The 11,716-nt window shown below is 40.8% G+C and overlaps 2 protein-coding genes across 2 annotated transcripts; one reads left to right on the top strand and one right to left on the bottom strand.

Annotated features, from left to right (window-relative positions):
* On the top strand, positions 1-2,503 carry LOC100791865 (uncharacterized). Its single transcript, XM_003527899.5, has one exon. It carries the CDS (start codon positions 195-197, stop codon positions 2,364-2,366), a length of 2,172 nt encoding a protein of 723 aa, XP_003527947.1. The 5' UTR covers positions 1-194; the 3' UTR covers positions 2,367-2,503.
* Positions 2,504-7,231: 4,728 nt separating this feature from the next.
* LOC100789565 (cyclin-A1-1) lies at positions 7,232-10,325 on the bottom strand. Its single transcript, XM_003526601.4, has 11 exons — positions 10,022-10,325; positions 9,555-9,918; positions 9,311-9,447; positions 9,072-9,164; positions 8,756-8,889; positions 8,553-8,628; positions 8,385-8,461; positions 8,257-8,290; positions 7,900-8,049; positions 7,670-7,804; positions 7,232-7,563 (listed from the first exon to the last, which is right to left on the bottom strand). Exons 1-11 carry the CDS (start codon positions 10,199-10,201, stop codon positions 7,501-7,503), a joined length of 1,443 nt encoding a protein of 480 aa, XP_003526649.1. The 5' UTR covers positions 10,202-10,325; the 3' UTR covers positions 7,232-7,500.
* Between the last annotated feature and the right edge of the window lie 1,391 nt (positions 10,326-11,716).

Genomic DNA, 11,716 nt, shown 5'->3' with positions numbered 1-11,716 from the left:
ATAGACAAATCTTGATTGATAGAAGAAAAGAAAAGGACTCGTCCTTGAAATATGCTCACAACTGCTATACTTAACAATTAACAACATACTAGAGCATCCTGGATTAATAAATAATACGATTTTTTTGTGATGAGCAAAAATTGCAAAAGGATATAGGATGGGCCCACTTCTATCATCTTGAAAAAAGCACCAAGATGCCCTGGTTGTCTAATAACCATTCAGCAGACGATGCCCTTCTTCTTGCTATTTTTCCAGATAGTTGCAGAGAAACACTTGCTCACTCAGCCCCAGCAAGGATGAAGACACGCCACTTACTTAATGATCTGTGTCTAGTAGTGCTAGTGTTAGCCCTAGGTTGTGCAGCGGAGGAGGATTCCACTTCCACCGCCAGCATCATCTTCACCACACTCGGCAGAGCCTCCTACGCCTTCGACATCTATTCCCTCCCAGTCCCAGTTCAGCAACAACAACAACAACCTCTCTCCCCAAGCCAAGAACTTCTACTCACCGATGGCCACTCCGTTAATTTCAACGGCCACTTCCTTTCCAATAGTTCCGCTATTCAACTACCCAAACACTCCCCTCCTCTCCAACTCGTTTACGTCACCGAGAGAAACGGCTACCCCACCATATTCTACGACGCCATTTATAGTTCTTCTATGGTCTCAAACAGAATCCAAATCCCTCTCTTATCCAACCACCTCAGCGACGCTTCCATCAAAGACAAGCCCAGCGTCACCCCCGATGGACAATATTTACTATACGTGTCCAGCCACGAGAACCCGGGCGTTCCACGGGCCAGTTGGACCGCGGTTTACTCCACTCAGCTCGAGTCAGGCCTCACCCAAAGACTCACCCCTTACGGTGTCGCTGATTTCAGCCCATCCCTCTCTCCCTCTGGTCTCTGGACCGCTGTCGCTTCCTACGGGCCTCACGGTTGGGCCGGTGAAGTAGAAGATCTCACCACTGACATCTACGTCTTCCTCACTCACGACGGAACTCACCGATTCAAAATCGTTGAGCACGGTGGCTGGCCCACCTGGGTCGATGATCGCACTCTTTACTTCCACCGTCGAGGCCAAGACCACTGGTGGAGTATTTACCGAGCCATTCTCCCCTCCAACGCTCCTTTTTCAGTTGACTCGGTCTTCGTCGAACGAGTCACCCCACCGGGTCTCCACGCGTTCACACCCGCCACTTCCCCCGGCAACAACAACTTCATCGCCGTCGCAACCAGAAGGCCAGGCTCCAATTTTCGTCACATCGAGCTATTCGACCTCGCTAGTAACGAATTCACTGAGCTGACTCGGTTGGTCTCGCCTAATTCTCACCACCTCAACCCGTTCATCTCGCCCGATTCAACCCGGGTCGGTTACCATAAATGCAGAGGAGAACCCAACGCTCACAGTACCCCACAGTTTTTCCTCGAGAATGTTCGGAGCCCCGTCCCCGGTCTAACTCTCTTCCGCTTCGTCGGTTCTTTCCCGGTTTTCTCCCCCTCCGGCGACCGAATCGCGTACGTCGAGATGCCCGGAGTTTATGTCGTGAACCGGGACGGTTCGAACCTGCGTAAGGTTTCCAACGCGATGGCGTTTTCAACCGCTTGGGACCGGGTTCGACCCGGTGTCATCTACACCGCAATTGGAGAAACATTTGCTCCGGAGAGCTCGCAGGTTGACATCGTGTCCATCGACGTTGACCATGAAAACAGTGTGAAGAGGTTGACCCTGGACGGAAAAAACAACGCGTTTCCGTCACCCTCGCCAGACGGTAAATGGATCGTGTTTCGGTCGGGTCGATCGGGGCATAAGAACCTTTACATAATGGACGCAGTTGATGGTGAGAAGAAGGAGCTTCGAAGATTAACGGAGGGTCCGTGGACTGATACCATGTGCAACTGGTCACCGGATGGAGAATGGATCGCTTTTGCGTCGGACCGGCATGACCCGGGTAGTGGGAGCTTCGAGATCTACCTGATCCACCCGAACGGAACCGGGTTGAGGAAACTGATTCAAAGCGGGTCGGGTGGAAGAACAAACCACCCGTATTTCAGCCCCGATGGGAAGAGCTTAACGTTCACTTCGGATTATGCGGGAATTTCGGCTGAGCCAATCTCGAACCCGCACCACTACCAGCCGTATGGTGAAATATTCACCGTTAGATTGGATGGTTCCGGGATCAAGAGGTTGACTCATAACTCGTATGAGGATGGAACACCTGCTTGGTCCCCCAAGTATATGCCGCCGGTGAATGTGCCAAAGGGAGGACCCTATTGCTCTTTTGATGATTGTCATTGGCTCAACAATATGCCCATTTCTACTGCTTTCGGTGTGTCTAAGGCTAAGCCTCAGTGTGCTGCTCTGTAATCATTTTCTATGATACTACGTCGCTAAATGTGTGTTTAATAGGTCTCCAGAGACAGAGGACATAGGTTCAGAATTTGATTGACTTACAATATTATGTAAGGCAATATATAAATAAAAGGGTGAGTTCAAATGTCCAATAAGAGACTTAATCACAGTATGCAAACATCAAGGGTAACGACTAAGAAGAAACCTAAGAAATATAAATAAATAAAAACCCCAAGTCCAACGGCCCACACAATCTAAGAATGAAATACAGCCGTGAAAATGTCAAGAAACAGGGAAGGCAAAGATACTTTTGAGACTAAGTAAAAGAGAGATGTACACTACCAAAGAAGGTACCTAATCCAGTGGGTGATAAGAGGTAGACCATGCATGCTCTTAAGTGAAAAATCATAATTGATTCACTGAAATTTAATAAACACAATACCATTGATAATTGATAAGGAAGATGCTGTTAAGAAGAAGGGTGAGACAACAAATGAGGAGCAATGTCGAAAAACTCATCAAAAGACTCTTATCCTTCCTTTGTAAGCCATTTTGCTGTAAGCCATCCCCCAAAAACTATTGCTAGTTGCTCCAGCAGCATTGGTTTCCATTGCAGGAAACTAGTGACAGCTCTCTAAACTAGAGTTTATTTTGTAGCTTAAATATGTTTTTCATGTTTAAAAAATAGGTTATTTTTATATTATCATCTCAAATTCATTTTTGGTTAATTACGTACCTTGAAAATTTTTATGTTTCAACGTAGTATATGTTGTTCGTCTCATTTTATTGATTGATGACTTAACAATCAGAGTGTCACATTATCAAGCCTAATAACTAACATATGTCACATCATTTTTTATTATCTAAATTATTTAAAAAATTCAATTATCCTTCTTTCCCTTCTCTAAGAGAAAACAATCCCACGCTGCCACCACTGACTGCGCCATCGACTCTGCCCTTAGCGTTGAACTCAGCCTCGACCTCCCTTTCTCCTTCTTCCCCTTTAGATCTGAAGTTTTTGTTGATGAAAACGATGGCAAAGTCGGTAATCCTGGTGGAGGATCTAGATCAGTTTATGGAACCAGAGTCGGGAGCAACAACAACGGTTACCGCGTTGGGAATCCAAAGCTTCATGGACGGGATCATTAGCGCGTGTTGCAGAGAGGAGAGGGTGATGGTGTTCACGATGAACAACAAGGAGTGCGTGAACCCGAACCTATTGCAACCGAGTCGGGTTGCTGTGCACATTCACTTTTCGGTGTGTGATTTCTCGACGATCAAGACACTGGTGAGTAGCTACCTTGGCATGAGGGTTGGATGACAGTGGTGGTGCGGGGTTGGATGACAGTGGTGGCATGGGATTGTTTTCAGTTGGAGAAGGAAAAAAAGGATAATTAAATTTTTTTAAATAATAAAAAGTGGTGACATTGATGTGTTAATAATTAGATTTGATGATGTGATACTCGTCTGTCACATCATTAATTGACAGAATGAGACTAACAGCAGGTACTACATTAAAATATAAAAATAATTTAGGTATGTAATTTATCAAAAGTAAATTTAAGATAATAATCTGAAAACAACCTATTTTTCATATATAAAAAACATATTTAAGCTTTCTTTCTTTATTGCCAAAAGTTATTGTTATGGAAGGTATATCCGACAACATCCAACTTGACTCAGCTAACTCAATGCCGGATTCCAACTTCCTTTATCATCGGATAAAGTGAGTTACTGAGGTAAAGTATCTTAAGTTGGTAGCTTCTACAAAGAAACAACCGACTTAGGGGCAACTATTCCGGAAGGTATATCTAGCAACATCCAATCGGGCTCGGCTAGCCCAGAGCCAGATTACCGACTTCCATTATGAGCTCTCACCGAGAAAGAATGGGTAAATCGAGTTTAGGATAATAATCTGCTTGATAATCACGAGAAAGACCATGTTGCTAGGTATCTTGTTCAAAAGTGTGCACCTCATGCAATGACAATTGGATACCATGTGATGCATGACAGCTGGATAAATGCTTTTCCCGCCACAGGCATGGTATAAAACACGTCAACTACTGGTGTGCTGAGTAACTTGATTCATTTTCCTTCACTTCACCTAAAATTAACACTTCAGCGTCGGAGTGTATATAGGCATTCCAACGTCACTGTGTGAATCGCTCGGCACCACCATGCTCTGCCACTGTGAATCGCTGACCTTTCGGATCTAGATCAGGATCTTCCCTGAACTAGATCCATCTCCTTAACCGAACAGTTATAATGATGGATTGAATGAATGAAAGAAATGTGAATTAACTAACATCTTATTCAAATACAGTATTGCATGCAAATTAGATTTTTGTGATAAGTTATAATGGGATTTCCATGGTTTAATTTTCCTCTTGGTTGAGAATTCTGTAACGGGATTTTTGTGAATAGGCTTGTTTCAATTACAGAAAACTGTGCTTTTATTTCTTTTCCCATCTTGATTTCGTTTTTGTTTCTTCAAACTTTTGATTCCTTTTTGCACAACTTAGTTATACCGTGCATGTTTCATGTTTTACTCAAAAACAGCTGGGATGGGTGACTTCCCTTGGAAAATAAAAAAGACTTGCGAATGGCTTTCTAAGCTGATATTTCATCTCTCATCTATCACATTCGAACAAACTTTCCTCAATTAATACAGGAAGAGACACATTGATAGCTTTGCTATAGCTTTAATTCTCTATTGATTAGTGTAAAGGAAAACCCAAGTGTGAAGTCTTCCTAATTTTAAGCTTATCCACCACGTTAAAATAGAATTTTGGTTACTTTAATTTTGTCAAAAAAAGAAGAAGTTTTACTTTAATTGGGTTCTTGCAATATCACTGTTTAGATTAAAAAAAAATCTTCGCATTAAGAGTGTTAATTTTAATGGATGTGCTAATAGTTTGTCACATATTATAAGTTGATAAAATTAATATGATAAATTAACAAAAGAGCTAATTAAGTACAACGAAGAAACTTTAATTGGTTAGCCTAGCCACATTTATATCCTCTTCCTTTCCTTCCCTCCCTATGGCTCACATCCAAACAATATGAAGACACGAGGCCACTTACCTTTTCTGTGGGTAGTAATAGTAGTAATGTTACTGTAACCCTTCGTTGTAGTGCAGCAGAGGAGAAGGAGGCTTCAACTTCCACCACTAGCATCATCTTCAACACAGTTGGCAGAGCTCATTACGCCTTCGATATTTATTCCCTCCCAATTCAACAACCACCCACCCCTGACCGAGAACTTCGACTCACCGATGGCCACTTCGTAAATTTCAACGGCCACTTCCTCTCCAACTTCCCCCCACACACTCCCCTCCTCTCCAACTCGTTCACGTCACCGAGAGAAATGACGTCGTTTATACTTCCACCACCACAAGGAGAAAAAGATCGGTTTTGGAATCCGTTACCGCAAACAGAATCCAAATCCCTCTCCTCAGCGACACTACTAGTACTAGTCAAGTTTCCATCAAAGGCAAGCCCAATGTCACCCCCGATGGAGAATATTTAATATACGTATCCACCCGGATTGATTCACCGAGCTGACTCGGTTGGTTTCACAGTAGCCCTCAGCTTTTACTCGAGAGTGTTAAGAGCCTCGTCCCCGGTCTATCGCTATTCCGGTTCGTCGGTGAGTTCCCAGCTTTCTCCCCCTCAGGGGATCGATTCGCGTACAACGACATGCCGTAAGTCTCGTGGTGAACCGGGACGGTTTGAACCTGCGAAAGGTTTCCATTGCGAAGAGGCATTCTCGACCGTTTAGGACCCAGTTCGACCCGAAGTCATATACACTGCCATGGGGGAATCATTTGCTACCGGTGCTTCACAGGTTGGTATCGTGTACATCAACGTCGACGATGAGGAAAACAGTGTGAAGAGGTTGACCGCGGAACGACGCCATGTGCAACTGGTCACCGGATGCATACTGGATTGTTTTTTCGTCGAACCGGCATGACCCGTGCACTGCAAACTTTGATTTGTACTTGATCCACCCGAACGAAACCGGGTTGAGGAAGCTGTTTGGAAACGAGTCGGGTGGAAGGGCAAACCACCCGTGTTCAAAGGCCCAATGGTGGACCCTATTGCTCTTTTGATGATTGTTTTTATCTCAACGAAATGCTCAATGCCACACGTGTCAGTGTGTCCAACAAGGCTCAGTGTTCTCTGTAACGGGACTTTGCAATTTGCATCATTTATTTTGTATTATCTAGGAAGCCAATAAACATCTGCTCTTGTAAGCCTTTACCTTAGCCTTATTGCACTGCATGGCTTGAGCGGGCTTAAATTATAGATTATATATTCATATCTTGGATTACTCAGGGAGAAGTAGAATTTGCTTAGGTGGGTTTTAAGGTAAGCAGTGCTGCTAATTATATTACATAATTCAAACATATTCACTAGCCCAGAATACCATGCTTACCATTGCACCAGCCCAAAATACCATATGCCACTCACTTTATGTACAAAAATTTGATAAGGCGTGTTATTAAATGCTTTGTTTGATGGGAGAGAGTTTAGGAAACTCATTGGGGCAAAGGAAAGTAAGTTTGATAATTACAAATTTCTTACCAATAAAGTCCACACATCAGTGATTGAGTTTGAACCCACATCCATATAAAATACAAGGCTTGCCTTTTCTTATCAATTGGACCAAACTTTAACAAAGCACTCCCATGTCAAATAAAGGTTGGTGATGATTACAGAGGCGCTTTTAATATTATTTTCCAATTTCCAATCAAGGTTTGCCTCATAATTTGTGTTAATAAGGTTGGTGATGATTATAAGTGGAGAACCACCCAAAATGCATACTAGGGTAATACACCAAGAAACTATTGCTGGAGTAGATAAATTGGAAAAAAAAATTAGGCGTTGGCTCCTTTTAGCCATTAATGATGCTACTGAAGCAGTAGCTTAGCTAATAATACAAGTTGCTTCTTGAAGCGTTATTTTTTTGTGAATTTGTGGGCATAAGAGTATGCACGTCAATAAAAGCAGATACAAGAATTCTAATTGAGATGGAAGGGTTGGTTGGCTACTACATTGTACAGTGTAAGAGAAGCATCTTCTCTGGAGACAAGAAGTTATATCAATCTAAGCCTATCCCAACCAAAAATTAGACTGTCATCTCTGCTCAATTCTGGAAAAATTCTGGGGGTATTGAAGGAGGGCAGTACTTCTTGGCCACATATTTGTACTGAAACACAAATAAATTATATGAGAAACAAATATTGGCAATTACGGGAGGAGGAGTAAAGGTAGAGTCCCCTCTTGTATAAGAGGCAATGAGGGCAAGTGTTTACCTTGTGCTGACTGTATTTCTCCCTAATTGCAGGCAAATTAGAATTGGGGCTGTTACAACAAAGACGGTGAAGATCCCTCACGCAAACACACAGATCAGAAGGCTTGTACAACGTGTAATGCTGTAATGTGGAAGTCTGTTGCAAAAAATAAAAATACTCAAGTCAAGTTTACCGAAACATAAAATACCAACAAGTTGGTGCCACATAATTCTTTGTTATTAGCAACATACCCATGGTTTCTTTGAAGGGAAAAGTATGAATTTGGCCAGGAAAATTGCAGAAGCGGCTATAAGTGATGGAGCATAACCAAGCATACTGTACTCCATGAGAGACAATTCGGCAATATAGTTTGTCAAGCACTCTAGTTGTAGGGAAGGGACCTGAAAAACCACGGAAAAAATGGGGCAATACTTCAGAAATGGAATTCTTAGTAATAATAATTATGTGCAGTCACAATATAAATAAATGCAGTACAAGAACAAACAACAAAATGGTCAATATACGTGTTTGGACAAAATGGTCCAACATTGTTTGAACATTTCCTATTACACAGATGCATAAAAATCCAACTGAAGAGAGGATTATACCTCATCGACTCCTTGAGCTGCACGTACAAATCTTCTGTAAAGCGTATCAACAAAGAAAAAAGTTTTGCATTAGAATTGTTTCAAAGAACTTCAGACGGTCAATCTCATAGTTATTTGTTAACTACTACCTCAAGAAACATTTTACTGTTGGGGCTGTCATTTCAAACTTGAGAAAATTCAAGACAGCAGATTCCATCTGCAAAACCTGCATCGAATGATTTTGCTTGAGATATGTGCACCTCAAATACATACATAAACAAATATAACTTGAAGCCGCAAGAGAATTCAACCCAAACCTCTTCTTTGAAGTATGTGTTATCAGTTATGTAACAAAATTCCTCCACCTGAGGCGCACAAATTTCCTCGTATTTACTGCCAACAAGAACATAAAACCAAATATCGTTACTGCATTCATGCATTTATAAATCAATGCTAGAAAGAAAAATGGTAAAAAACCCATCAATTAGAAAAATCAAGAGGGGCTTGTTAGCTTCCTTACGAGGCAATCATCATGGAGGCAACACCAAGTAATTGTAACCTCTGTCTGTTCATCACATTCCCTGAAAGATACCGATCAATGTAGTTTACTGTCAAATACAATGTATCAGGTACTAGTCTATACTCTTCAGCCACCTGCAATTAGAAATTGAGATTAGCATATAGCCATATACACACAATGAGGTGTAATACTGAACTATAATTTGAACAATGATGTTCCCAACAATAAAATATTACTTGGATGTCCCCATTTGCAATATAATAATGTTAACACTTCTGAATTTAACATGTGTTAGCTATCAACAAACATTAGTTACCTCCACAAGCCAGTCAATCAATATAGCACGCATGCTGGGGTTTATCTCCTTCTGAATTCTCTCCATGAAGTCTGTGGAAGGCCTTTTCTTGGCCTAAGATTTCAAAAATTGGAAACGATAAGACTACTTAAAACAATAATTATACTAATACTAATAGCTACGTTTGGCATGTTTTCTGGTCATGAAAAAATTATAACAACAGATAACACTTTAATAGTTCAAATGTAGCTTAGCTTTACCTCAGATGCACGAAGGTGCTTGTAGATATCACAAGCAAAGGTTGCACAGAGCTGAGGATCCGCGTAATTATTATCAACATTGACAAAATTTTCTCCCTTCTCCAACTCAACAAGTATGTCTCTACTACAAATGTTCCCTGCAAACATATCAATCAATATCACTACATTAGAAGACATTAATTTATTTTATAGATATGACCAAATAATTATTATTTTCTAGCAAATGTGGGGGAAAAAAAGAAACCTTCTGTAGAATCAGAGATGTTGAGATTGCTGAATGTTTTCCTCTCAATTGAATCAACGGCTGCAACATCGATGTTGTCCACATATTCAATGTCAGGGCTCTTGAAGGAGTCACAAGAAGACATTGACTCATCCATAGAAACCGACATTGCATCTGATTTACTAGGTGAAACATCCACCACCGGAGCCGGAACAGTAACGGTGGCAACCGGAGGAGGAGCTTCATCCCTTACAGGGAAAGAATTAGCCTTCGGAAAAATAGCTGCGCTAGTGGGTTTAACATTCGCCAATGTTGGTCTTTTGTTCCCTGAACACGCCGGAACAACCTCTTTCTTGGTCTTGGCAAATTTAGCTGCGCATGGAACCTAGCAATGCAAAATTCGCAAGAACAATTAGTTACTGATTTTGAGATTTTTCTTTGTTATGCATTTTGTGAAATCGCAATTAAAAGGGTGAATGAATTAATACCAAAGAGGAAGAGTTGCGGTGAGCAACGGTGTTGGTGAGGTTGGAGAGAGGAGGACGCTTCTTGGCCATGTTTGCAGGAGCGGCCAAAGACGACGACGTCGTTGAGGCGGATACATGGCGTTTGGCCAAGGACGACGTCGTTGAGGACGAAAACGACGAACGACGATTCTGGGTCGACATTTTGAATTCTCTCTTATTCAAGAACGAAGCAAGGAAGACAGCGTTACTGTCTTTAGTGCTTTAGTTTCGTTTGCTTCTTTGTTTTCGACACTTCTTTGGGAGAGAGAGAAATGAATGCGAGTGTAATAAACTGAGTTTAATATATATAATTAAATAATGAGGCGGGGAAAAGGAAAGGTTTGAAATGGGGGAAGGGAGCATATCTGGGCCGTAGGATTGGGCTTGGGTAAGGAGCGGGGGACGCACGTGTGGGCCCCACTGCTGCCTATGTTTTCAAAATTGGTTTTAACAGCGCCCCTGCGCTTGAGGGATCTGATTGGCTGCTGCGACCACGTCAGCAGGGAATTCGAAGCTTTTGGGTTTTGATTGTTTGAATTTGAATTCAAACGGTCACTTGGATCTGTCGTTTGCTGCTTGCGGAGCTAAACGAGTCCCAATTCCCAACCATGATCGTGCCAATTGTTGTTAATATCCCCGATGGGATGGCAATTGAAAATATTTCCAATTCTGCACATTTCAAATTTGTGCTTCAACAGGCTGGGAGATTTAAAACTTCCCTTGTTTAATGGAAGGAAATATTGAACATAATAGTAACTAGTATCTTTTCTACGTAAAAAAGGTTAGTAAATCACAACGCGGACAGCTATTGAATTTGTTAATGTAACGATGGGAGTACAACAAATTTCAAATTGGATGTTCATTATTTCGAAACAATAAGACTAGTTAAACAATTTTCAAATGCGAGTACTGATGTTCATGATTTGGAGGATTGTGTGAGAAAATCAACTTGGATGCCTCTTGAAAAAAATGTTAGTTTAATTGTGTAAATTCCCAATTTGTATTGTTTTATTTTTTGCACATGAAAATTTTAGTGTATCACAAGTTCACAGCACAAAGTTGTTGCTCAGCATTTTTGGTGACTTAACCACAAGCAAACAAGAAAATTGATGACAATGTTCATGATTTTGAGGATTGTGTTTGAAAAAAATCAAACATATGCTCTCGAAAAAATTGTTAATTTAATTCGGCAACTTTTAAATGTGTGCTTCAAAAAGTTATCCGTCTTTAAATGCGATATAACAACAGCGTAAATAATTTTAATTTTATATTGTTATCTAATTAACGAATAAACATGTAGAATAAGTTTATTAATATTTACTATTAATTGATAATATAAAAAAATCACGCATTTCAAGAGAAGAGAGTATTTACCAATTGATATTTTTTGCACTTGAAAAATATTATGACACAACAAACAATCGTTAAACCAGAAACTTGTGTTTGAAAAAAGATCAAATTTATTGAGACACATCTTAAATTTATACTTGAGAGGATGCCTAAGTTTAAACCTTTGTTGTTTTTAGAGATGCTCGAATAATAAACTAAGGACATGTTCATGATTTGGAAGTTTGCTTTTGAAATCCAGCTTGCACATGCTAATCTATCGATACCTCTTGAAAAAAATATCAATTAATTTGGGTACATTTCAAATTTACACTAAGAGAGTTTGTTTAT

Source organism: Glycine max, chromosome 6, assembly GCF_000004515.6.
Source record: "Glycine max cultivar Williams 82 chromosome 6, Glycine_max_v4.0, whole genome shotgun sequence".
Classification (NCBI taxonomy): domain Eukaryota; kingdom Viridiplantae; phylum Streptophyta; class Magnoliopsida; order Fabales; family Fabaceae; genus Glycine; species Glycine max.
Note: the sequence above shows the minus strand (reverse complement) of the source record. Positions and strands in the feature narration are given on the sequence as shown.

What these genes read in the sequence shown, in the direction of transcription:
- LOC100791865 (XM_003527899.5), top strand. Translation starts at nt 195, where the DNA reads ATGCCCTGGTTGTCTAATAACCATTCAGCAGACGATGCCCTTCTTCTT.
- LOC100789565 (XM_003526601.4), bottom strand. Translation starts at nt 10,201, where the DNA reads ATGTCGACCCAGAATCGTCGTTCGTCGTTTTCGTCCTCAACGACGTCG. An exon ending in ACCGCAACTCTTCCTCTTTG is followed by an intron (nt 9,919 to 10,021) that starts GTATTAATTCAT and finishes TTGCATTGCTAG; the next exon opens with GTTCCATGCGCAGCTAAATT. An exon ending in AGCACCTTCGTGCATCTGAG is followed by an intron (nt 9,165 to 9,310) that starts GTAAAGCTAAGC and finishes TTGAAATCTTAG; the next exon opens with GCCAAGAAAAGGCCTTCCAC.